The sequence below is a fragment of the Nestor notabilis genome, unplaced genomic scaffold (genome assembly GCF_000696875.1).
Source record: "Nestor notabilis isolate BGI_N333 unplaced genomic scaffold, ASM69687v1 scaffold6738, whole genome shotgun sequence".
NCBI lineage: Eukaryota > Metazoa > Chordata > Aves > Psittaciformes > Psittacidae > Nestor > Nestor notabilis.
The window spans coordinates 32,992-60,095 of record NW_009940499.1 but is presented as its reverse complement, the minus strand read 5'-3'; the positions used below and the strand labels follow the sequence as shown (position 1 = coordinate 60,095).

General features: G+C 35.7%; 1 protein-coding gene across 4 annotated transcripts in view; it reads left to right on the top strand.

The window, feature by feature from the left end:
* The first annotated feature begins 5,300 nt into the window (after window positions 1-5,300).
* Window positions 5,301-27,104, top strand: part of CSNK1G3 (casein kinase 1, gamma 3) — a 50,695-nt gene continuing 28,891 nt past the window's right edge. For all 4 annotated transcript variants that reach the window (XM_010020382.1, XM_010020381.1, XM_010020380.1 and 1 more), the window contains exons 1-3: window positions 5,301-5,478; window positions 8,594-8,634; window positions 16,025-16,094. In XM_010020382.1, coding sequence (XP_010018684.1) covers window positions 5,301-5,478; window positions 8,594-8,634; window positions 16,025-16,094 — 289 coding nt within the window. The remainder of the gene's footprint in view (window positions 5,479-8,593; window positions 8,635-16,024; window positions 16,095-27,104) is intronic.

Here is a 27,104-nt window from a genome sequence, read left to right as displayed (position 1 = left end):
GCAACTCCAGAGACCCCTTGAGACCACCACTCAGCAAGAAAGCACATGTGTAGTTAAAATGCACATACACATTAAAATTAGTTCCAGGAAATCTAGTGAATATATAAAGCATTTCCCGGAAAGGTTGTAAATATGCGTAAGTTCATTGGATATATGAATGCTGCTTGTGGACTCCAGGCATGCTCACCTTTGCAAAATGATTTGCATGTGTGCTCAGCACCGCAATAAAGAATGCCTGCTTTCTAAAACTCCATATTGAGTCTTAGAGAGTATCTTCAACTGTCCAGTGCAGTAGCACTCTCCTTATTTCAAATCAGCTGCAGGTTATTTTGTTAAGAAGTACTGTAAGAGAACATTTAAGTCTTGGAGAAACTTGTGACAGCAATGCTTGTGTGTCTTCTGGCATATACTGTATGAAAAATATACTGGGCTTACAATGTTTGTTTAGCAGTTTTTGGAATGTGACAAAAGGTGCTAAGTTCAGTCTATATAAGAAAGCATACCTGTAGTGTAACTGGTATATCTGTTGGTTCAACAGCGAAAGTGGGAAGGGCGTAGGTTACCATATAACAGATTTGTCTGTATAACTGATGCATTTTTGGGAACTCATATGTATGTTTTTAATGTATTTGGTTTCATGCAGTGTTGTCTTAAATTTAAGTGAAGCACTCAATAAAATGTTACTTAAATATTATGATTTTTTTTTTTTTTTTTTGTGGAAGGAATTCAGTGATCAGTTTATTTACTACTTACCCTGAGGTATTTTATTGGTTTTTATTAGCGTGTTTTTTCTGCTTTGTGATTTGCTCTCAAGATGATAGTACCATTTACAAAACTAATCTACTTGGTAAATACTGAAGCTAATGCTCAAGCTTATGTTTATCCCTTGAATGCATTGTAACTTATCTTTTCTCTTACTGCAGTCTCAGTTTTTAAAGTTACAGCTAGCAAGCAGCTTGTGATGGGTCTGAGTGCAGACACAAAAGTTCTGGAAGCAGTGGATACTTAATTTGAAAATGTGGTAGGCTGTTTCTTCTGGAAGCACTTCCTGCTTTCAAAAAGCAGTTACAGGTTTTGAAGCTTTACAAATTTGAAAGACGTGAGTATTGCTTTTGTAAATGCATTGTGTCTGCACCCAGGTGCTGGTAAGGGGGCTGCAGTGGCATCTGTGAGGAAAGGCCAGGGCTGTCCTATGCTGGATATGCTGCAGGGCACAGCTGAGCCCAGCAGTGAAAATGGTGGCATCTGTGGAAAAATGTATTTAAGAAAGGGTAAAAAAGGCTTCACAGCAGCTGTGAGAGAAACAGCTCTGCAGACACCAGGACCAGTGCAGAAGGAGAGGAAGAGGTGCTCCAGGCATCAGAGCAGAGGTTCCCCTGCAGTCCCTGTTATAGACCATAGTGAGCCAGGCTGTGTCCCTGGAGCCCATGGAGTTCCATGATGGAGCAGATATGCACACTGCAGCCCATGGAGGACCCCACGCCAGAGCAGGTGGATATATCCTGAAGGAAGCTGCAGCCCATGGAGAGTCCATGGCAGAGCAGGCTCCTGGCAGGACCTATAGCTCATGGAGAAGAGCCCCCCACTGGAACAGGTTTTCTGGCAGGACTTGTGCTGCATGATGAGGACCCACGCTGGAACAGTTCTTGAAGGACTGTCTCCTGTGTAGGGACCCCAAGCTGGTGCACGGGAACAGCATGAGGAGGAAGGAACATCAGAGAGGCGCTGTTATGGACTGACTGACTACAACCTCCCATTGAAGAAGGGGATGGGGTAGGGGAGTGGGAAATGAAGGAGTGAAGTTGAGCCAGGGAAGAAGGGGCTTTGTCTTTGTTTCTCACTATTTTACCCTATTTTAATTGGCAATAAATCTTATCCAAGTCTAATCTGTTTTGTCTGTAACTGTAATTGGTAAGTGTTCTCTCTGTCTTGATCTTGACCATGAGCTCTTTCATCTTATTTTCTTCTCTTTTTGAAGAGAGGGTACTCACCTTACTGGATCTCCAGTGAGAAGGAGGAGTGAGAGAGTGTCTGGGTGGGCACCTCACTGAAGATATGGATTAAACAAAAGGGGGGGAAGTGCAAAAGACATTTCTCATAATTGAGCTTAGTTTTTGAAACTGAAACTTCTCTGCTGTTTCAGTTTCAGAATGAAGACTGGAATTAAAAAATACGGGCAATAGTTTCTTAGACAGGATGCTGTTCCAAACTGGCTGTTTCAATTAGTACATTAACCTGTAAGTTGTTTGTTGTATTGTGGAAAAAAGGTATTTGGGTGTGCAGGTAGGATATTTTTAAAATGAAGATTCTAAATGTATTGCAAGTCCTCATCTCTGGCAACTCATGGCGGGCATGGTTATGGTTCAGGCTTTCGAAATCTAAGATCTTTCTATGGTTATAGATAGGTAAAAAGACCTTGTATTGTGCAAAACCTCATATTGTGCAAATTAATGTCTTACTAGCAGAGCGTGTCTTTTTGACTGTTAGGGTTCTTTTGGACAAGCATTCACACAAAGCAGCTAATAATGCCTTGCATAAATACTAAATAATCTGTCCTGGAGTTTCCAGCTTGCCTTCTCTGATACCATTTTGCTGCATGAGCTGAAACAGCACGAGGTTGAAAGCTTTTCCAGTGATGATAGACTTTCTTTGGTTTACAACTGCTTTAAGAGATCACTACTGCCTTAGTGCTGCTGCTGGGTTTCTCACGTCCTTTGTCCTCATGTTGCCTGTTTGCTAGTTCCTGCTCCTGATGTCTTACTTCTCGGCACCTTCAGAACCCAGCCTGTTACAGCTAAGGTGTTTGCTCAGTGAGCTACATGCTGTGCTCAGGTAATAGTTGAGTACAAAAACCAAAAGGGGAAATCTGAAATAAATGAGAGAACGAGGACTGTGTTATACTTTTGTGATGAAGTTATGATGTGTGAGAAGAATACAGTTTTAAACTCGTTTGACATGTGATGTTGTATATGTGTTTACGGGTAAGCTATGGAAAACTTAAAAGCTGAGAATCCTATTAGCTCTGAAGTCAGATTTGGTTTTTTTCAGGCTTGCCTGCACACCCGGTCCCCTCTGTAGTCCTTGTGCTCTGTTGTGAAGCCCATTGGTATGAACTGTTAGAGCCTTTCTAACCTTTTGTTGTTCCAGCATGTCTTTCAGTGTTTGGTATTATGAAGATTTTGGTATGTGGAAAATAGTGACAGTTTGGCCTTCTACTGCTCCTGAGGTTACCAAAGCATTGTGTTAGTAACTAACTATGCTTTTTTTACTTTTTGGTGATGACAGTAATATGCTGTGCTTAGGTGCATTGCTTCTATTTGCCATGAAGCCTGTGTGTTGGCACTAAAAATTCTAGGGTTGTTTACCTTGTTATTTCTCACTGGAGAGCCAGTAAGATACAGAACATAAGTCTCTTTTCTTTGGTACTTTATGCATTCTGATGCATCAAATGTACTGGCCTTCTTTCTAATGGTGCTCTTGAAGTCTTACCTTAACACACTCCATTTCTAGTTTTCCTATTTCTTCCCTAGATTTAGTAGCATAGTGTGAATGAGGAAAATTTGCCTATTGCTTCACACTGAGTATACTCCTCTAAGATCAGTGGTTTGGAAAGGGATTTTAGGGTATCTAGTGGTAGTGCTTGAACTGTCAAGATTATGTTGTAGCCAGACATGCTTGTGTATTTATCTTAAATGCCTCTGTCTATATCATATCACAACCACTGCATTCATTACTCACTGCTAAAATCCTTTACCTTTGGATTAAGCAAGTCTGCTTGGACTGGAGCCTGCATTTACGTTTTTCAATTGATCTCAGACCAAGTCTTCATTGTACAGGTGATAGGTCGGTCAACTGTTGACTTAGTGGTTTTAAAATACTGCCTAGTTATAACCCTGCTGTAAATATCCATGATTCAGAAGATGCAATTATTTCTGTGGTTGTTCATATTCTTTGGTATCTTTACCAGCTCTTTGATTTTTTTAAAATGTAATAAGCTCTGATGGGAGTAATGACTTTATGAGAAATGGGTTTAAGAAATGAAAGGGTCTTCACATCAAAGTGTTTAAAATATGCTGATGACTATCTTTAAAGTAGGCTGCACATTATTTTTAGAGGATTATTTTTTTTTTTACTGCAGTGTATTCCTGACATTGAAGCAAATGTAGCAAAATAATTATGAACAGATATTTAACTTACCCTGAAATTTTGCCTGTCTAGTAGCCAACTGTCTTCTTAATTTTGGAGTTTTAAACCACTGTTGACAAATAGAAAACAGTATCTGTTACTGTTACAGACCAGACAAAAATACAAGCTTTCTTGGGATTTCTTGGCATTCTTTATTGCAGTAGTAAGCTGATACTATGCTTTTGCTGAAATCTTTATTGGAATTAGACTCAGGCAATGATGCCAAATGGCGGACAGTGGGAGTGGGAAAGCAAATGTATGACATAATTAAATGGGGCAAGGGAGAATAGGCAAATATATTTTATTTTCAGACTGCAGGGGTTACTGAAAGAACTGAAATGTCCTTGTCATGAGTTCATAAATTGTGCATCTCAAAAATTATAATTCAGAAAAGGTACTGGAATTGTTTGAAGTTTGAATGTCTTTCTGTAACTTCAGTAACTGTGCAGCTTGAGCATTTCCTTAGATCAACAGATACCACTTCGGGTGGGAGAAACCAAGAGATAAAATGCTTTCTTTTGCAGAGCTGGCATAAGATGTAATGAGTGTCTAAATGTTAATTTTAAGTGTGTTTACTCAGGAAGTAGTTTCATAGGGTTTGTATTTTATCGTAGGGTTTTTGTTTGTTTGTGGATTCTTTTTTTTAATTGTTGCATTAAGCTTTGAGAATTTTTAGCTCTCTTCAGTTACACACTAGTGTCTCTTGCTAGAGAGACAGAGGTTAAATCAGAGATTTTAACCTTACAGTAGTGCTTTTCATGAAGGATCTGTAAAGCAAATATGATGACTTCCAGCTTAATTGTATGATTAGTTGAAGGGAGGTGTAATTTGTACAAGAATCTTACTGTACTGAATAACTTCGTTTTTCTTTAACAGAATTCCTGTAAAACCTAATAAATATTGCTGGTGGTGTGCATCCTGGAGATAAGTTTTTACTACAGATACTGTCAAGGTTTTATGAATGGGATGAACACACTGCTGTTGGCTGCTTACTGACAGTAATCAGCTGGGCACTTCACTGGTGATGTTTTCATCCTCACATTGTCCAACTGGAGTTTGCTTATACTGATTTTTAAAAGGAAGAAGAAATCAAGGTGGAGTACCGTAAACTTGACATGGATAATAAAAAGAAAGACAAGGACAAGCCAGATGAAAGAATGGCACGGCCTACTGGGAGGTCAGGCCACAATCCACGTGGAACTGGTTCTTCAAATTCTGGAGTGTTAATGGTTGGCCCAAACTTCAGAGTTGGTAAAAAAATTGGATGTGGTAATTTTGGAGAACTACGGTTAGGTAAGGTTCTTGTTTCTTTATTTCAGTTTACATTATTTGAGACCATTATATGCAGTCCAGGCATGAAAATGTCTACATGAACACACCATAGAGCTCTTCAAACTGCTTTCAGGCTTCAGATAGGTTAAATTTGCCTTGTAGATCTTTTGTGGCTTGACCAGAACAAGTTCTATCGCTTATTAAGAATCTCTGTAGCGGTAGAATTCCTGGGACTAAAAATCTTCCATAAATGTGTGCTATGCTATTCTAAATTCAGTCTTTTTCAAGATGCTGGAAATTACTTAGTGGTTATTGTATTTTGGTACCTCTCCTGGCTTCCTGAAGCAATTTGTTCAGGTGTAGTTGGGGTTAGGTGTATGTGAAACACATCTTCCTCCTGTAGGTCTTGTTTATAGAACTGTGGTTTTGGAGATCTCGTGTAGGCGGTGCTGCAGTGTTTTTAATAGCAGGAAGCATGTGGATTTCTTGATTTCCTTTCCATCAGCAGCAGTATAGTGAGGCTGAAGAGTGAACTGGTGTTGCACAGGGGTTCTGAGAATCCATCTGTAGAGAGAATCTGGGAGATACGTAATTCAGGCACTTAGTTCCCTGCTGATTTTCAGGCAGCTGAAAATCAAATGGCAAAGAAGAGACAGACTGAGAAGGACCTGTGGAATGTTTTAAGAATTTGGGCAGCGAAGCTGGAAATTTTACCATTTACTAAAATAGAGATTACATGATGGCTGTGTGCTTTTGGAAGAGTATATATTTAGTCTGGGGAGGTTAAATTTCCATATGATAGTATGGTTAGCCAGGATTTTAAAGATCTGGGATTCTGGATGCGTTAGAAAATGTAATTTGACACTTAATGGCAAGAATTTGTTTCATTATTCCTGGAAGTCTTGGGTTAATGCACTGCTTCAAGGTTTAAAGAGAGATGGGTTAGAAAGTAGGTTGGTGGGCTACGTAGCTGTTGTGTTTCTGTTGATCTACCTCTGGTAGAACTACTACTCATTGTCCTTCAGGCAATGTTTTTAATATAGTGCTTGCATAAAATATAACAAGTTTTTAGTATAGTGCTTTCTGGGGGCCTTACGAAGTCTGAGTCAGAATGTAAACAAGTTTAGCTTATTAATACTGTAGAGGAAGGAAAGATAACATTGCTGGAGCTCTGCCTGAGGATGCTGAATTTAACACGGTCTCAATAAGAGGTACCCTTGTTATTCCTAAACAAGATGGGTATATTTTGACCTTTACAGTGTTATGTGCCACTGTGGGTCACAAGTCAACCTGAAAATGTCTTCAGCTTTCCCTAAACTTTTCTAAACTGGCTTTGAATGATAATTTTTCTTTTAAACCACTCCATGGACTAAATCAACCAGTATAATTAAAGTCATGTTTACTACTGAAGGCAACTGTAAATTAATGAAGTTAAATTTTTTCCTGTCTGTTATCTTGGTCACAGTGTACAGAGGAGTTTATCTGTTTCAGATCAATATCAGATTAGCTCATTTGCTTGCAGCAGATACAGTGGAATGATGAATTTCATTCTAAATACAGAATTAAAGTAGTTAAGACTTAAAGTCTGATAGTACTGAAATAAAATAGGACAAAGAAGTAAAAGAAATAGGAGGAAAATAATAGTGTAGTGTACTGTCCTGCATCAGCTACCAGGACAAGTGCAGTCTTTCTTTTTTAATGTCTGCTTGATTTGCATATATGGTACATATTTCAAATATGTACTGTTATTTCTGGGATAAGATATTTTAAATGTGAGTTTATGAAAGCAGGATTTAAAATTGGTATTACAGAGCCTGATTTAAATTTATTTTTGCATTTACATTACTACAGTAGCAAGTAACTTAAAGTGGGCATCCTTCCTACAAAGATGTACACAAGCACTTGGTTTGTTTTATGTACTCCTGCAAACAGGAATATGTTTTGAGCATGGATCTCAGGGTTGAACCTTAAGAACTTAAAGGAGGAATAAAGTTGTTAAAGTGGTGAAGTTGTGCTTCAAACAAAGCATGCTTTTTGTCAAAAACGTGACTCTGATGACCATAAGAAATAACTAAAGATGTCTGGATTTCCACTTGAGTCCCTGGATAGGTCTTGGAATTATCCATGCTTTCAATGGTTAGATTAGGGCATGCTGCCTATACTGGTACTATGTTTATTGTTGTAGAGCCTTCAGATAACTTTCTTGTTGCAAAGTTGATCCCTTAACAGACATGTGATTTTAATGCATTTTTTTTTTCAGCTTTGCAAAAGTACTTCATCAGTATTACAGCCAAGACCATAGTCTTTGACTATAAATATAACTGTCTTCACAGGGAACCTTTTTGTCTTGGTCTGTATCTTTTCCCTGTTTTCTTTAAGAAAACTGAGCTAAACATGGGATACTCAGGTCTGAATAACAGTACAGAGAAAAGAGAAGGGTTGTCAGTTAAAAATAATACACATGAAACTAATTTGAAGACTGTAGATAATCGAAAAGTGTTAGAAGTGACAACTTTTTTTTCTTTCCCTGCTTTTTGTTAATTCTGCACCTGTAAAGCTTGTTTGGTACTTAGTCATTGCATACGATTTGAAGTAATGCTTGTTGAAATATGCTTATCCAGTTAGAATCACTTTTAAAGCAGAAGGTGCATTTTCCAAATAGTATAAGCATTTAACTTTTAATATCGTTGTCCTGTTTTCCTAACTTTAAGCTTAGTAAATAACAGAATTGAGGGAAAAGAATAATCCTAGATACTCTAAATTTAATTAGTGTCTGGTGTTCCAAAACCATATGATAATTTAAAAATAAATATTAAACAGTTTTCAGCAATAAATATGGAAGTACAGAATATCACATTCTACTTATAGTAGTTTAGTAATTTTCAACTTTTCTAGTGTATAAAAATTCTGCAGACTTGATGAAATAGCTGAAATTGCCACTTTTTACACTATTCAAGAATAAAGTTCTCTTCAAAGTATGGTATCTGGCTAATAAAGCCATATTTTTTTTAAATCACTACCAGGACACCTAGCATCTTGTATCAATGTTTCAAAGACTTTCTCAAGGTTTAAATGTCATTTTACTTGAAAAGGAAAGCCAGCGTCTCACATTTTTGTTTTTGTTCTTTTTTCCAAGGAAAAAATCTATACACGAATGAATATGTGGCAATTAAACTGGTAAGTCAATTTTTATTTTTTTTAAGTATTTGGGATAAGAAACTTACCATAATTTTCCTTTCATATATAGTGTTTTGATTTCCTCAGTTGAAATCCTTAATAGTTGTTATGTTTTCAGTTGACTAGATAAAAGCAGTTAGTGATAGAAATTACATTCTTCGTCCACATGGAATAAAACCAGTGTTAATTGTTGTCACTGTTCTCACAGCTAAGTATTTGTGAAGTTGATGATTGACTGCTGCTTCAAGGATAAGCTCAGCAGGTGTCTTAGCAGATTTCTTTTCTATGCAACAAGTAGAGTAACACTAAATATCATGTGAATCTGACATCAGGTGACTACAGAGAAGCTCCATAAATTCTGCAGACTGCCTCCTATTTTAACACCCTTATTCCTGCCCCAAAATATTTTTAATATTTAATCATTGGAATTGTACATCTGTTTTAGTAGACATATTTTACTTGCAATGATGTGTTAAATGCTTCCTTCACTTACAAGCATGGTAAATATGGATACTTTGTTGATATGTTATTGTTCTTTTTCTGAATCTTTCAGCCAGACTACTCGGTTTACTTCATGTTTTGCTTCTGGATACTTTTTAACTTCTTGGAAAATGACTTTTTTTTTTTTTTGTAACCAATATATTTCAAGATGAAATTCAGTTGTTTACTTTTTGTTATTGAATTAATTTTAGGACTCCCATGAATTCCTTTTGCTGCAGTAGAACATAAAGTTTTGATAGCATAGCATGATGAATTTCTGGTTCCATAAAGTGAAAGGTAAACTATGGAAACAGAAATATATGGCTTTAGGTGGGGAATCTAAAAAGTGTTACAAATACATACCACAAACTCCTGAAAAATAATTGTGAATATTTATCTAAGCAAGTATAGCAATAGAAATATTTATTTCAAGAGTAGTTAACAGATTTCAAAGCATTCAAGCTTACGGTTCGAAGGAGAAACAGTGGAGGCAGTTTTGAGGATTAATGTTTGTGTATTACACCAGATATAAATTAATTTTGGTTTAAAATATCTTGAACTTATTCTGTATGTGTGGTAAAACTTGAAAATGGTCTGAGAATGCTTCTAGTTAAAGACTGTTTACTATAAAGCACATTCAGGAATAGTTTGCAAGGTAGTGATTTTTATTTAAGCACTAATTACCTCATGATGAGGAGCAAGAGAATTTTTTAATCTGATCAGTGGGTTTTGGCAAAACCATTTCATTATGTATGTAGCTATTAATAAACTCAGCTACTATTTCAGCCCGTTTCAACTTTCAAAGATACTGTTCAACTTTTACTTGGTTTCCAAATGACTCAATCTTAGAACTGCGGAAAAAACTTGATGCATCATTATTGAATAACTTACTTCGAAGACACTAAAGAACCAGTGTAGTAAAGTATGTCTGCAATTTATTACTAGTGCTTGAACTCTGAATATGTAGTTAATTTTTTGAGTTATCCTCTTACCTTAGTGGTATGAAAAGCTGTAGTATCTTTGCAATAAACAACAGATGGAAGGGATCATAGTGAAAATCAACACTGGAGCTTGCATCGCCACTGTAAGGTAAAAATACATTTATTAGCAGGTAGAGCTAGCAGGTTCTTTTAATATAGTTCTCCCCTTTTTATCCCTCCCCTCCCACCTTATATCTTTCATCTCTACGAGATTCAGTCTTTTAAAGACAGCTGCATCAAATTGTAGGATTTAGTTGAGTTTTGCTTTTTTTGCTGTTTTTTTTTTTTTCTTTTTTTCCCTCCTATTGGAGACAGTGCCAGGACTTTTTTCTAACAGCTAGGTAGATTGCACTCTTGTGGTGTACAGTCCTCTCCCTTTTAAAATGTAATCCTAACAATTTTTTTCCCCTGTCTCTGGGCTTATTCCCTTTGTGCTTTGAGAGCAGTTATTAGGCCTATGTTCAGTCTTTGTTACTCTAAATGAGTCACTCTTAATTTCCTCTGTTTTGTACCTGTATAGGTCAGGTTTAGCCCTCTTGAAAGGGGTTACTTGAATTATGCATGTGTTCTACTTTGAGCAGTTACCCTTGGCATGTATGGCTGTGGTAGTATTTCCTCTGCAGCATCCTAAAATTATATTCATCATGGTAGCATTCCATTGCTGACTTACTGTCTTCTTGTGAGCATCAAGACATTTCCTATGCCAGATGTTTTGTGTATAAATGGTGGCCATGTACTCTAGTGCAGGAGGATTGTATGGGTTTCTCTCAAAAGCATGAGTTATAATGACTGCATTTATACAGCTTGCATGAGTGCTTCTGATGTTAAATATAAATAGATTTTATAACTACTCTTTTGACTTGAACTTTTCATTGTGTTGAATTACTGTTTTCCCTAGGGACAAAATTACGCGTGTGTTCCTGTTTATGATGCTTATGGCAACTTCAGGACTTACTGGTTTAAGGAAATAGTTTAAACAGGTTTTTCTTGTGAGGCCTGAGGGTCATACAATGTACGCATTTTAAAAGTTTCATTTACTATATGCATATATTTATTCTGGTAAAATGGCTACAGTTCCAGAATCTTACTCTTAATTTGGCTTCTTTCATTGTGGTCTGTTCTGGTTGGGCAGATACTCAAGTTTGAAAGGTTAGAACAGACTTTTTAAAGAACTGGAATGAGACCCTTAAGACCTGGGCTTTGTCAGTTGTGCACTGTCTAGTGGTGTTTGTATGTTTCTGCTGGTCTATTAATATACAAATTGGTTTCTTGTGATCGGGTAGTTCTTCAGCAATAAGGATTTGATACACGTGAATTATACCTTTCCTCCTCTCCTCTTCATTTATTTTAAATTTACTTCCTTTATTACATGACCCTCTGCTTCACTTAAACCTCCTATTCCTTATTCAGGTGGTCCCTCTCCCTCATTCTTTTTTCTTTTCCCTTTGACAAATTTCTTCATTGCCCAAACTTATCTCCTCTGCAGGATGCTTAACCACTATCAAAATACCAACTAAAGAAATTTCTGCTCAAGCTGCTTCTGGAAATAGATCTATTTTTCTTTCTGTCTTAATGTGAAAGACATTATGTGAAAGACGTAATGTGAAATCAAGTATGAGGTACTGGTCATTAATCTGTAATCTTTAATTCATTGATTCATTAATTATACAACTGTTAAAATTTTAATCCTTAAAATTGTAAGTGGGGGGTGTGTGGAAAGACGATTGTGGTTGGTTCCAAGGCTGGAATGCTTTTGTGGGGTTTTTTTTGTTTTGTTTTGATTTTATTTTTTTTTTAAATCCTTTTTTGTTTTTACAAAATCATTGCAGTCTAGAATGATGCCATTTCAGAGCCTCTTTTGCAGGCTGTAGTAAATCCAAATCAAGTGTGGCTCTGTTCATTAAACTGATCTTTTCCTGTAGCAAGAGCTCTGTCTCTTATTTTTTCCTGGAAATAGCTTTTGTTTCCTGTTGCTTAAGAAAGTATGAACTAGAAAGAGAAGATTCACCGAGTTCTTATTGGGTTACTAATAACAATAAAAGTAGGTAATAACTGTGTGTTTATGTTGTGCTTTGGGTTAACATCAGAGCTCTTGAAAATACCTAACATTATGGTAGAGCAAGTAAGCTGCCTGTTTTCTCAAAGCCGTTTAGCAGGGAAGTGACATATCCTGAAAATTGTATAGTGGTTTGTTCTGCACAAAAATAACTGCAGAAAACTGCCACACATTATGAACTTGAAACAGATTTCACATTTCAGGTGTCTTTGCCCTTTTATTTGAATGCATCCCACAAAAGAAAAAGGAGGGAAAACACTGGGTTCGAAAGAATCTTTCTCAGGAACTGAGGAGCTCTTGTTTCTGCTGCTCAAGTAATTGGTGCTTAATAAATCACATATTAATTCTTCAATGGCAGCAAAACCCTCAGTCCTTCATTAAGAGAGAAAAATGCTCTTTTGCAAGCACAAGAAGCTATTTTTTTTTTCATACAGGAACTTTGAAATAATTAGACTTGAATGTAAAAGTAGCATAGTCGAGGTTGCATACTGAACATTGCAGAAATCCTGGAACAGTTCTTTCTGGTTATTTCAGTAAGAAGACTTGAGGTTTTTTGAAGTAAACACAATACATTAATTTATTTTGGTATGAGGGAAAGTTGGCTTCAGAGTCCTCTGGGATCAACAGTATGGTAGAGCAGTTACATGTTTTCAAGCATATTTTTAGATACTGAAATACTAATAAAGAGGAAAGATCCATTATTTGCCATTATTCTAGTTCTTAAATACATTTTTTAGACTTACTCATAAAATTGTAGTTATGGTGGTGTATTCTTCACTCTTACAGTGGAACATTACATTTAACTTACCTTTGTCTTGATTTATCCTTATCTATCTGTCTTTTTCTCATTTATATGTAGTTTACTGCATACTGCAAAGTAGGATGTACAGGAACAAAACAAGTTGTATGTGAAGAGCTTATTGTGCTTGCCCCCTCACAAGTTGTGTTGAACATAAGGTTGTATTTCCTTTGTGTATTTGGAGTTACTCAACGGTAAGGAAGATACCTAAGCTTCCTTACAAAAATAATTACCTTATTTTTGTATTTTCCAAAAGTCTGTTAGCCAATAAGTGGGCTACAAGTACACATTACCACATTTTTTTCACCATTACTGGAGGGAGTAAAAGTATTGTCTCTCTGCTAGGCAGGGTTTAACTTCAGTCTTTACTTGTCGAGTGCAGTTGTCAAGTAGACTTGTTTAACTGTTTTGGAACATTTGCCTTCTGGATGCTTATCGGAACTGTTTCCTGCTGATGACTGGAACAAGTACCATTGATTTGAAAATGTGTAGATAGATGTATATGTCAAAAATTGGAAGCTGCTTCCTTTCGCTAGGACTTTTTGGTTTGTTTTTTTTCTTTTTTTGTCTGTTTACATATATTTAATATATACAAGTTATTTTTCATCCTTATTATGGGACTGTCTTGTAACATTGAGTGGCAATTAAGTTATTAATGTACTATCAGTTGAAGGCAAAACTGTATAACTGAACAAAATCAAACTGCCTGTAAGCCAGTGTCTTGTCTTAGTATATTCAGTACATATGCAGCAGACATGTTTATGGACTAAAATATTTTCTTCTTAACAGGCAGAATTACAAGCTGTATTTAAGAGACTGCGTAGAGAACGGTGTACAGACTTGCGTAATACTACTCAAGGCAAACTTGTAATTAAATTTGCGTGGTTTTGTAAAAGGTTAAAATGTCTTAGTAGCATGCTTCATAGTGGGTTTACTTATACCTCTGAAAGCTGAGTACTAAAGATTGATAGTTATGCTGATTAGATTAGCCCCATGTTTACAGTGAAGTGTTTTGTTAAGGGATATCTGTCTTTAATACCTGACGGTAAATTTCTTGTGTTCTCATAAACTTCAAGCTTTTGGTGGCTCAGTTCGTCTTGTCTTAGTAATTCAGTTTGTGAAGGATCAACACTTCTTTGTTTAAAAAAGTTCTTGCTCGCTTCTTTAGAATCATAGAATCATAGGATCAACCAGGTTGGAAAAGACAGTAAGATCATCAAGTCCAACTGCTCCCAGCACTGCCAAGGCCACCACTAAACCATGTCTCTGAGGGCCTTGGCTACATGGTATGTGAACACTTCCAGGGACGGTGACTGCACCACTGTCCTGGGCAGGTTGTTCCAAAGCCTGAGCACCCTTTGGGGAAGGAATTGTTCCTCCTCTCCATCTAAACCTCCCTTGGTGCAGCTTGAGGCAATTTCATCTTGTCCCGTCCCTTGTTCCTTGGGAGCAGAGACCAGCCCCCTCCTGGCTCCATCCTCCTGTCGGGCAGCTGTAGAGAGAGAGCAATAATGTCCCCCCTGAGCCTTCTCTTCTCCAGACCAAACACCCCAGTTCCCTTAGCCATTCCTCATCACACTTGTGCTCCAGACCCTTCACCAGCTCTGTTGCCTTTCTCTGGCCCCCCTGTAGCACCTCAATGTCTCTCTTGTAGTGAGGGGCCCAGAACTGAGCACAGGATTTGAGCTGCAACCTCACCAGTGTCCAGTGCAGGGGGATAATCACTGTCCTGGTCCTGCTGCCATGCTATTGCCGATACAGGCCAGGATGCTGTTGGCCTTCATGGCTGCCTGGGCACAAGAATTCCAGCATTTAGCTAGGATGAATGTGCTGGAGCACAAAAAGCATGTACTAAATTTTATTTACTTATTTATTTACTTTGTCTGTCTGTCTGTCTGTCTATCTGTCTGTCTTAGAAACTGTTACATTGGCTCATTTTTACTTCTGGGCCACAAACTTTGGCATCCTGGCAAAATAAAATGCTTAAATGTACACTATCAGGGACTACTTGTACTGCTTGGCTGTAATAGTAGTGCAGTCTGAAACACATGTATGTTGGAGGGAGATGGGTTGAGGAGGAGGAGTAGGTTTCTCATGATTGCACATTGGCTTATGGTTTCTATGGCCTGGATGTGCCACTGGGAAACAACACAAGGTAATGAACTGTTAGTTTCTAGAGAAGATGGTATAACAAAAAAGATGAGAACCTTACCCAAACTTCATAATACTCTGTAATGTCCAAATTATCACAGATGCATTGGAAGATGTTATATATTGCAAGAAACTGGGCGTATCTTCTAAAAGATGATGTAGGAAATTGTTTTAAGAATCTTGTTATAAGTATCTTTACTTTGCTAAGGGAAATAAGACGTGAGTGTGTTCATTTAGGCTGCTCGTGTGTTCCTGTGCTTGATCTCGGTCACTTTATTTTGTGAGACTGCCACATCAGTATGTAGAACACAGAAATAAGATTTCATTAACTTAGCTAAATTATGTGGGGAGAAGAAAGCTTAAAACTAAAAACTTATTTTGGCACATTTTTTTTGTGGTTTGGATTTATAGTGTAGAATTATGCTACTTAATTTCTGCTAAACTGTTACTGTTTGGTGGAAGGCTTTGATTTTATTTCTCCCTCCCCCCCCCGATTCTAGGATAAAACTTCTTTTTTTATAAAGATTTAGCTATTATGTATAGTAGGCATATGGAGAGTTAAGCTGCGTGTAAGTGTCACCTTTTGAGAGCTGCATGGTACATCATGGTACATCACCCACATGATTAGGAGAGACAGATTATTTTTTTAGCTATTCCATTGTGGGCCTGTGATTGGGTTTGCGTGTTGGACCCCAGTCCTGTGGAGCAATGCAAGATGTAAATGTCCCTATATGCTTTAGTCTTACCTGACTGAGGTTCAGTTTTTTTACTTGCTTAATTTCCAGTTATTTTGGAAGATATGTTCAACCTTTCCATGTGACTTGGAAGCTGTAGGTTAGTTTGGCTGGTAGGAGGTAAGTGTATTAGTTTTTAGGCTTTGGCAGAGAGGCTTTATTTTAAATGTTGTTTTTGTTTTTAAATCAGGAGCCAATGAAGTCGAGAGCACCACAGCTACATTTGGAATACAGATTCTACAAGCAGCTAGGATCTGGAGGTAAAAAGCAGTGTCATGCATTTTACTGTGACGTAATCCAGGATCAGTTTTTGACAGTTTTCCGATTTAGGGGTGTAAATCTATTTAATAATATCCTAGAACAGTTGGGTTGGAAGGAACCTTAAAGCTCATCTAGTTCCAACCCTTCTATCAAGGGCAGGGACACCTTCCACTAGACCAGGTTGCTCCAAGCCTCATCCAGCCTGGCCTTGAACACTGCCAGGGAAGGGGCAGCCACAGCTTCTCTGGGCAACCTGTTCCAAGTATTCTGAAGAAAGACCCATGAGTCAGTGGATTAATGTATATATTTTTCTATTATTGTAAGAATTTTTGTTCTACTCTTTAAAGTGTGTCTATGAAATCCTAAGTCTTATTTAATAAGTCTTAAATATCACAGAATTTGTGTGCATATGGGTATACCTCAACCTGAGCAGTCTTACACTGTTCCCACTGTGGTCTCCTTGAATAAGCACTATAAATGATCAAACTGCTAATCTACTAATCACATTTTTATTTGAAGTGCTATGATACTTGAACACTCTCAGTCCGAGTTTTATTTACTTCCAGTATTTACATACAGTATATGTTGCTGATTACTAATTTTAAGCCTCTTAATACTTTTGTAAAACGTATAAATGCAGTGTAAGATTTTAATTTCTCATTTCACTCCCCTTGTGCCTTTACACTCAAAAGTATCATATAATGGTTACCTTAAAGATCCTTTTATCACTTTTTGCTTTTATACGAGCCATAGCTAAAACTTCTCACTTATTTGTGTGCCTTTCACAAAATTGTATGTGGTCAGTTAGCAGGATATGAAGATTCTTAGACTAGGAAAGTAAGTATAAATTTTCCCTGAAACAGTTTTACCCTAGGAAAAAAAATCTTACATACTTTCCTTGAAAGTGTTCTTTTGATTCCTAGAGTAGTTTTTCGTAGTTCATTTAGTTAGTTACTTTTCCCATTTCTTAATAATGTAGAAGTTTATTATATAAAATGGAATACTAATAGTTGATTTTTCTATGCACGCTTGTATTTGGGTTTGTTCTTTTTTTCCTATCAAAAGCAACTTGGATTTTTTAGCAGTGATTTTAAAATTATGTTTAAACTTACAATAAAATACTATTTAAGCTGAAAAGTCATCTCTGAAAGCCAGGAAATACGAAATGAGTATGTCGGTACCACTTTCATTTTGTTGCCGTGAAAGTGAGTGTTAGAATGAATGTTAATACTTTTTAAATACTACCTTTACTTTTTTACTTAAAATTCAGGGTCACATGTTAATTGATGACAGACTGGGTAGTGTTTCCGTAGGTAGGTAGCTTTCAAAATTTTATATCCTTCTTTTTAGGGAAACATGCTTTCCAATACTGTTGATTCATATAGAACTTTTTTTTTGGATAATTTGGTATGAATACTCTGCAACCAGGAATCTTTAGAGATAACTCTTTGCAAGACATGGCATTGTTTATTCCTGTTTATGGATGGCCAATCAAGTTGCAGAAAGACTAGTCAAAATGTTGAGTCTTACATGCTTGCTAATTGGAGAAGGTCATCAGGGTATAGAACATCTGTTTTTTGTAAGTAGTTGTAAATATTTATTGTGAAATAACCAGTAACTGTAAAGCAGAGAGCTTAACTGCTTAAGTAATGAGACATGGCAACCCACAAGTTTGGGACAGTACCCAACTGTGAAAACCAAGTGTAACTATCTAAAATAGCAAGGACATAGTAGGGGAAAGTGATAAATTCAGGAAGCAGCTAATACTTCCTATATAGAACAGGAGATACTAAATGCAGATCTGCCCATGTAGATAGTGTTGCTTTATGGGCAGTGGTTGTAGTTTTGTAAGAGAGTAAACTGAAGAAAGTGTGTCTTCATTGTGCAGGTGGCAGAAGAGTCCATTGTAGAAGGTGTAAAACAGCTGTTGTTGCTGGAAGAAATTTGAAGTATGTAATTGTGAGCAGATAGGTTTCTCTGATAAATAATTATTTACTGTACTAGCGGTTCCAGTTATCTGGAACCTTATAGCTTCTAGGCTTATAAAAAATCCACATTTGTAGACTTTCTTAGTCATGATGAAGTAGTCTTTTCCTTGTCTGTTTTTGTTTATTCACACAAGATTTACTGTAATTTGACTGATAGCTTTATACTTCAGTGTGGACTTAATTATATTAAATAGCCTTTCCACTTGTTCTTCTCATGTGTATATGCATATGTATGTATAAATAGCAACTATTATATGTGTGTATAAATAACTATTAAAAAATGGTTTCAGAGCAACTTGTAAAAAGGAAATAATAGTACTCCCTTTTATTTCATGATTTTCTAAGCAGACTTTATTTCCTATAAGCAAAACTTCATTTTTCACAAATAAGAACTAGTAGTTCCACAGTTTATGCTACAGACAGATTCATGCTTAGTGTGAAATAACCTGAAGCTTAAGGGATAAAATAGCTGTAGCCCCTGTGAAATACCAGTTTATTTGGGGGTGGCATGGGGAGCAGGCAGAGGCATTAACATGTGAATGAATAGTTCTAGAAGAAAATAAGGTTATTTTTCCAAAAGATCTTCCTGACAGCAAGTAAAGAGAAGTTATTGAGCAGCAGATTATCTTACCTTCTAAACATTTTTAACAGAGCATCTCAGTTCTTATGCTGATCTTGTGAGTGCCCTTGATGGAACAAGTAGCATTTTGAAATTGTATGTTTTCTTGGTATTCCCATATCTCTAGCCAGTAATTGTCTACTATAAGTTTACTTACTTATTCTTACAAAGTCTGGTTTTCTTTATTTTCTAATGATATTATGACTTAGATTGTTCTTTTTTTTTTTTTTTTCTTTTAACTAATTTCTGTCAAAGAGTCGTGCTGTTCTGCATCTTGAATGACAAGAAAATGGAAGACATACTTGAGTGCAAAAAAAAGTTAGGGGATCTTTTAATAGTTCTGCTCCCTGAGAGAAAAAGGCAAAAATACATGAAATATGATAGATGTGCAGTTTCTGTACACAGGATTTTTGAACTGAGAGTCTTAATTCTTTGTATTTAATAAAAAGTACTTTTTGACTTCTATGAAAAAGCATTAACATTTCAAAACTATTCCTTTGGAGAGAATCTGCTCATAAAGCAGGTTTATGATCTGTAATTTTATTTTCCATTATGCTTTTTAACTGAACATGCTGTGAATATGCAGTAACATGTGGGTGTTAGTAAAAAAAAAAAAAAAGAAACCAGGGAAGAATCTTAAACAGGAATCATTTTATGTACTTCTGAAGGTTTTTTGAAACATTTTAAATTATTCAGGGAAATGGATCTAAAACCTATTAATAAGAGTTCTTAAATTAGTTTAAAGATGTGACTTAGTTTAGTCATGTCATTATTTAGCTTTTGTTTAATATATCAATAGAGATTTTTAAGCGCATTTCTCTCTTTTCTGCCGTAATTTTGTTATTCAGTAAGTGAGCATGCTCTCCTCATGAAGTTTGAGATCATTTAGTCAGTATGCAGAGGTTTCTACTTGGCTGAATGAGCAACCTACAGATAGATTTTAAAATGTCTGTAATTCTAATAAAATTTTAGTTGAAAGTGTATTTTCATAATATCCAAGTATGAATTACAAGAAAAACATTATCACATTATCATAAGTGCAGTACTTCACATTAAACTGTATCTAAATTCTTATCAGAAATTGCACTAAGACTTCTGAAATTAATAGAAGCCAGTTTTATATTTTTATTGATTTTTTATTATTTTTTTTAATTCATCTTTTATGCTATCAGCCTTTCTCCTCATAGTAAGAAGATGAGGTGTGCATGTATTTAATGTGAAGTACCCATAATTTAACTGCACCTATGTTCTGTGTGCTTTCCTACTAGGTACTAAGGAGGGACTGGGCAGATGGCTGACTCAGTTTGGCTATTGAACAGTAAAGCTCAGTGATTTTTTTTATTGTGAGGATTTTCTTCAAATTTAAAAACCTTACTAGTGAAAACTTCTGAAATACTTTATTTCTTTGACAGGCAAGTATTTACAGTATGGTTCAGTTGCCTTTTGCAGTAAGGTGTTTGTGTAGACATTAAAGAAGTTATGTATTGTTTGGGTTGAAGACTAAGAACTATTTAACTTTTATAGTCTGATTTTTCTAACATCTCTCAATAACTCTGTAGATCGTTAATCATAATGGCTGGAAGTCTTTACAAGTGAATGAGGACTCTTGTACTTGCCCATCTGAGAAGAGGAACAAAAGAATGGCAGGCAGCTCTTGCTGCTTAACCTGCCTTAGTACAGCTTTTGTCTAAAATGCTGCTGTTTTACTAAGAACAGACTGTTACTATAGTGCTTGTCTGTAGCAACAAGGGGTATGTGTTTTGGTTTTTCATTTGAGGTCATTTTTTTAAAGACACAAAGATCTGTTCAGAGGTGGATTATCCAACTTCTGAAACTGCTGCTGCATTAACCTTTCGAAGATGTTGAGATTTGTTAATGTTATCTAATTTTACTTGTATGCTTCAGTTCTTTTAGCTGAAGTCTAGTTAATGCTTCCAGTCTTAAAACTGGCAGTGAAACACTTTTCTTACAGAGTAACTATTAGCCAGTGCATGTATAAGTGCATGTATTTGTGCACTATGAAGAAAGGTGTTGATTTTAAAAGGTTATGGCCAGTGTGAAATGAATACTAAGTATTACGTTCTATACATGAGGATCTCCTTCATGGTTTAGAACTATCAGTCGCATGATAAATGTACTCTGCATTGCTATCTAAAATAAGTTGTTCCGTTCTGTGGTCATGAGGGCCTGCCTTAGACACAACAGAATTATACTAGTTGGACAGTGGTAATGAAGTAGTTACTGTTGGGTTAGAACATACAAAAATTGTTACCAGATACTTGGGTATGTATCAGTTCTTGATGTAAGAACAAGTCTGTATGTAATCTTGAGAAGCTGCAGCCATGGAAATACTAAACATTTGTGCATGGTGGTCAACTGCTATTGTAGAAGAGTGGCCAGGTCACTGCTTTGATAATCAAGCATTTTGAGTATGTTAGGATTCTCCAGATTGGTGGTTTTGGTTGGGAATCTGGTCAAGTCAGTTTGAAATACTTCAGATTTCTGATTTGTTATACGATGTATTATACACCATTTTGTGTTGACTGTGTACAATAGTAACGTTTCATGTTTTTTTCCTTGTTTTCTATGTTGAAAAAGCATATATTAAGATAGTGAGAGGTGATTTTGTTTATTTATTTAATTTTTAAGTCTTTCAATGTGAACCACTAAAAATACTACTTTTGTGTGGGAGAAGCCAGTAGGATTTCAGATTGCTATTGGGATCATCTCTGGCTCACCCCCAGCCTTCCACTTCAGTCTGTGGAAGAAAATGCAGTACAGCATGGTTTCATCACAGTGTGTCAGCATGTGTGCTTGCCAAGATGAAATTATCATCACTTTATTATGGTCTTTTAGTTCTTTTCTCAGTTAGTAGATTGTAATTTATTTACTGGGTTGATATTTACCATATCGTGAGGAAGCTCCTTAATAACAATTCTGCTTGATTGTAGTGCTAGAAGTAAGTTTGAGCTAGATTAATGTGACAAGTGATCATTTTTGTTCATAGATCTTATAGAAATGATGTAAAATAACTTATGTCATGTTACATTTTTTGGTACATTTTGGGACTGGCATCTTGTACTTGCTGCTGTTGTAGGATTAAAATTAGGGAAGTTACCAGTGTTTGAAGTGAGTTTGAAAAGAAGATTGTGTTATACGTGCAAACATATTAATTAACTGAATGTTCCCAGTACATAATTAAATATAGTAATATTTTACTAGAGTTTCAGATTTTAGAATATAATTTATTTTCTAAATCAATTGCGTTATGTGTGTAAAAGTCTAACAATGAAAGTTGAAGACATAATGCTGTTAACTGCAGAGTTAGCAAGTAACTCAGTTCAGGGTAATTTTAGTTTTCCATATGTAAATAATGTTTTATGAGTTCTTATTGTGTGTCTGAGTTCCCTCACTTCATAACCTGTCCATATATCTTGCTAACAGTCAACCAGTATAAATGCAGAGTGATCTATTTATTTATTTATTTATTTAAGTAAGTAATTTCACGTGAATGTTGTTTTGAGCTATACTCTTACATAGGTAACTGAGAATTTGCTCTTAAACTGAAAACTGAGGGTTTTTGGTTTGTTTTTTGTTTTTTTTTTAGTAATGCTATACTATATTTTTTTCTGTTCTACTTTGACTAGGGTTATAACTTAAGAGAATGAGCAATAAGCAGTTAGTTGAAGTGTTTTTTAGTCTCTATTAAATAACAAAAATACAGGGCGTATGAACCTAGAAAACAGTGCACTAAATTTAGAAATTTATTGTTAAAAGCACTTAAACTGGATCAAATCATGAATCTTCTTGACTGAAGAGATACCTGTTCATATGCATTGTTGCTCTGTGTACTGATGACTTGCTGTGGTTTTGTGGTGAGTTGTTTGGGGAAAAAGCTGAGTCAGCTGCTGATACACTTTTAACAGGAAAGTTAAGCTGCTCAATTATTAATATGAAAGTGATAGTATGTATTTCTAAGTTGATGATGATGATGTTTTGATTTTTTTAAGCATACTCCAACAAAAGCTAGAGGAAATGCTGCTGGCAGTCTTTTGTTTGTTTGGTTGGTTGGGGTTTTTTTGGTTTTTTTTTTGTTTGTGCCAGTGCTTTCTAGCATTTGGCTTAAGGAAATGTAAAGAATTTTCTCAATTTATATTTAAAGTATTTTTTTCCCCCTAGAGTAAGTACAAGGGATCTGGTAAGAATGGTAGGGTAGCTGCTTAAATTCAGATGTAGCTTATATAGGCGCATGTTAACGTTTCTGAGAAACAATAATCATTGGCCGTAATAAGTCTGGCAGAATACAAAGATTTGTATTAATTTTTGAATGTGACATCACACACAGATTTCAGAGTTTAATCAGGGGTTTTTGTATGAAATGTAGTAGATAGCTGTAATTTTGAAGGAGGCTTGATTGTATGGTTCACAGAACACTGAATGTCAGGGGGATACTTGATTTAACAAAACTTACAATAAAAATGCATGCCTAATTCTGTTTTAGTAATTGAAATAACTGGTTATATTAGAACTATATTAGTACTAGAAAAATTGTACTGTTACATTGCTGTTTCTATTTTTTGTAAACATATTCCTGTATTTGTAAGTAAGAAATATAGTCCAAGTATTGTGTACGTGCCTCCAGCACGGCATGTTAGCTGTGCTGAAGTCATACTTCTTACATAGTGTCTTATTCCATGTTTAGAGTTTTACAGTGCATGAGTCATCATGGTTTCAGTAGCCTTTAAGCACTAAATTTCTGAAGATTTTATGACCTTCTGTGTATGTTGTTTTGGTTTTGTGTATGCTGGTTCAGTTCAAGTCAAAAACCACATATGGCACTGTGCTGGATTTCGTAATCACTTACTTTCAGAGCATTCAGGACAGATTCTGTAGGCTTAGTAGGAATCCATGTATTTGTGGCAAGTTATTGAACTGTGTTCTTGCAGAGTACTGGTACAAATGTGCCGTAAAAGATGACTGTTACTGCTAATTTTCAGTCTGTTCAGTTTAGTGTTTTTTTGTTGTGTCCAACGAATTGTTACATCTGAAAATTAAACCTAAAAGTAAAAGTCAGTGAATACAAACCAGCTTGTTCTGCAAGTGCAGTCTTGTGTATTTAACTGGCATTTATGGATCTGATTTAACAGACAATCTAAGCAATAAGACAGAATACATCAGTAGGTGTGGGTTTTGACTGGTTTAGAGGAAACTCTAAAAGGAAACGAGTATTACAAGAAACTGCTTACTCGCTTAATAGCTTTACAAATTTAGGTTTTTATAGAGATATTTTTCCAATATATGGTTCAGTGGTAGATTGGGAACACAAGGTTAAGTACAAGTGGTATTGCCATTGACCTGTGCGTTTATGTATGTATTTGGCAGTCAGTCTCTGGTGCTTGTTTATCAAGGTGGTGTTGTTTTTTTGTTGTTGGTTTTTTGTGTTTGTTTGGATTTTTTTTTTTTTTCTTTTTGGGTTTTTTTTTGCGTTAGGTAATTGCAGTGAAAAACATGTTCAGCCTTAGGCTTAAATCAGGTTTGATGCTGAAGCTCTTGAAAAAGATGGCAGCTGTCATGGGTAATGGTTGTGAACTAGAAATAACTTCTGTTTGGTTTTCTTTAAAGATGTTTGGCAGATACAGTTGTCATCTACTAATAGTATTTTCTTTATTCTGATGTTTATATGTTGTCATCATTTATAGAGAAAGTCAGCCCTATCAGCTTGAAAAACTTTCTGGACATCATGTACCTAAACATGGTGGACTAAAGCATTTGAGTGATAAACCAGTCTTGAGAGATGATAGAGGTGGTTCCATTCAGTTGCTCATTACTCACTGCTAAGCTGGAAACACGAGAAAAGAGAACAACACTTCTTTTCTGTTTCTACTCTCTGAATATAAAGCAAAAGTCTGATTTACCAGTTGTAAAACACTGGAGGAACTGCAAAGTATAGAGTTACGGAAAAAATTACTAACTGGAGGCCCTTATTTCATATTTTTATGATGATTTTCATATTTTGATAATATTTTTGAATTTGGTGCAGTTTTTTATCGTAACATGATAATTTATACACAGTCACATAAAGCATTGTAGATGGCTTTAGTAAATTGAGTCAATTCAGATGAAAATGTTTTACTTGTGAGCTAGTATAAATATCCTGACATAAGCAAATGTGACTCAAATCTGAAAATAAGGACACTGCGTTGAGCTGTAAACATAGAAAGGAATTAGATGTGTTAGTAATGAAGTGGGAGTATGTGATACTATTTTTTGGCCATAGGGAAGTTTCTTCGTTGGTGGAAGAATAGGAAATTACTTGTAACTTCATAGTGACATTAATGTGACAAGCGTTGAATTCTGCATATAATTTGGGTACCTCTTTTTCAAAGAACTATTTTTGAGCAAGGTACCTAAGAACCCTGACTTCTTTAATTTCATAGAAGGAAGACTGGAGTATGTGTTACAAGTTGCCAGTATTTCCTTCTTATATTCTTACACCAGAGGGCTTCAATGTTGAAGCCAGACTAACTAAAAAGGGAAATAAATTACATGCTTTTAATTGGTAGTAAGTATTGCAATATCCTGTCAATAAAAAGGTGAATTCTTCATTTCCTTTTTTTTTTTTTTATTTAACGCATTTTTCTTAAAGACTTGTATAAAAGAGCTTACATTTGTATATCTGTTGTGGGTAAAAAATACCTCAGATACGGATAGAGGACCTGGTGTGAGGTGATACTTTACATGTTACTTTCTGACTTTTCTTCTGGTCTTCTAGGGACAGGAAGAAATAGTGCAAAAAACAGAATGATATTAGGTTATTGTTTTTAAGTAAAAGCAGGAAGACTATTTTGATTAAAAAACAACATCACAAATTTCTAGTACTTTGAACTCTTAATATGAAATTTTTTTATAAACATGGGGAACTTTAGACGTAGTACTCTGTAGCTGCCTTGTGGAAGCTGGTAACAACAGTCTTCTGGCTTCTGTATTTTTGAAGTACGTTTAGTGGTTTAAAATGTAATAAAGAGGCACAGAGCAGATGCAGTTACAATAGAGGAGACTGATGTCTCTTGAGAATGTTTTGTAGTTCATGTCTTTAAACGTTCAAATACAGGATCAGAGATTCTCAGAGTATGTCTCAGGCCATTACACTTCCTTACAAATTTGCAGTGCTTTTATTTCTCTTTACTTAGGTGGTTTGTGGTGGGTTTTATTTGTTTGGGGTGAAGTTTTTTTTTTAGTTTTTTCACTGAAGTTTCCGTACATCTGTTGGATGATTTACTTTGGTGGTGCAGATACATCTGTATTTCCATGTGTAATTCCATCATGCCAGAAAGTGAAGGCAGAAAACTTGAATTCTAGAGTTGTGATATCCCCTTATGTGTACAAATATCTTTTCTGATCCATTAACATTATGGATAGATAATTATATTATAATTAGGGGTGGTATTTTTAAAATTAAGAGCACTATCTTGTACCATGTTCTGATGTGCAATGTGGTCTGTGCTCTTTTGGTAGTAGTAATAGGCTCTACTCTAGTGCAGTCTTTCTGAAATGGGTATGATTATGCATATTAGGTATATTAGTACAGTATAGATATGGGTATGATTATATATATTGTAAAAATCAATGGAAGCTCTACTCTGCAGATAATTGAACAGTTAAGCTGGATTTTTAGGAGTTAGGTTTTCATTCTTCTAGGAAAAGAGATTAGTGAAAATGCTCTCAAAAACACTACATTAATTTATTTTTAGTTCTTTTGGGTGTTTTTTTTTTTGTGTGTGTGGTTTTTTTTTTTTTTTTTTTTTTTACCCAGAGCCATTGTAGACACAATTATAAAATCTGTGCCATGGGTGTAAGTAGTACTGTAGTAAGGTGTGAAAAACCTGAGACTTGATGTACTTCAAAAACCACCCAGAGTCAGGGATGGTTTCATTTTTAAACTTACATCTGATCTACAGAGAAGGAAAGTGAAATCCAGTGTTTCATTAGGGGGTATTCTCAAAATGAATTTTGTAGTTCTGTGTGGTACAGTATTGTAACAATGAACACCATTAAAAAAAGCTCACATTAAAGGAAAAATGCACTTCAGAGTATTGAATATTTAGAGTTAATGAGACACAGACGATGCATACTGAAGAGCAAAAAAAAAACCCCAAAACCTGAAGTAACTAGCTTTAAGTGAAGAAAATTTATTCTGCTGAATGAGGAAGAGGTCCTGTGCATATGAGGAAGTACAAGATCAATAGAGGCAATGAAATCAACTTATTTTGAATTACATAATCACACAATCCAGATGTACAAAAACACGAAAGTGAAATTGGATCATAAGGCTATGAATATTGATACTTTCACACTTCAGGATTGCCTAGCTTCTTAAGGTAGGTATTTATCTAAAACTATGA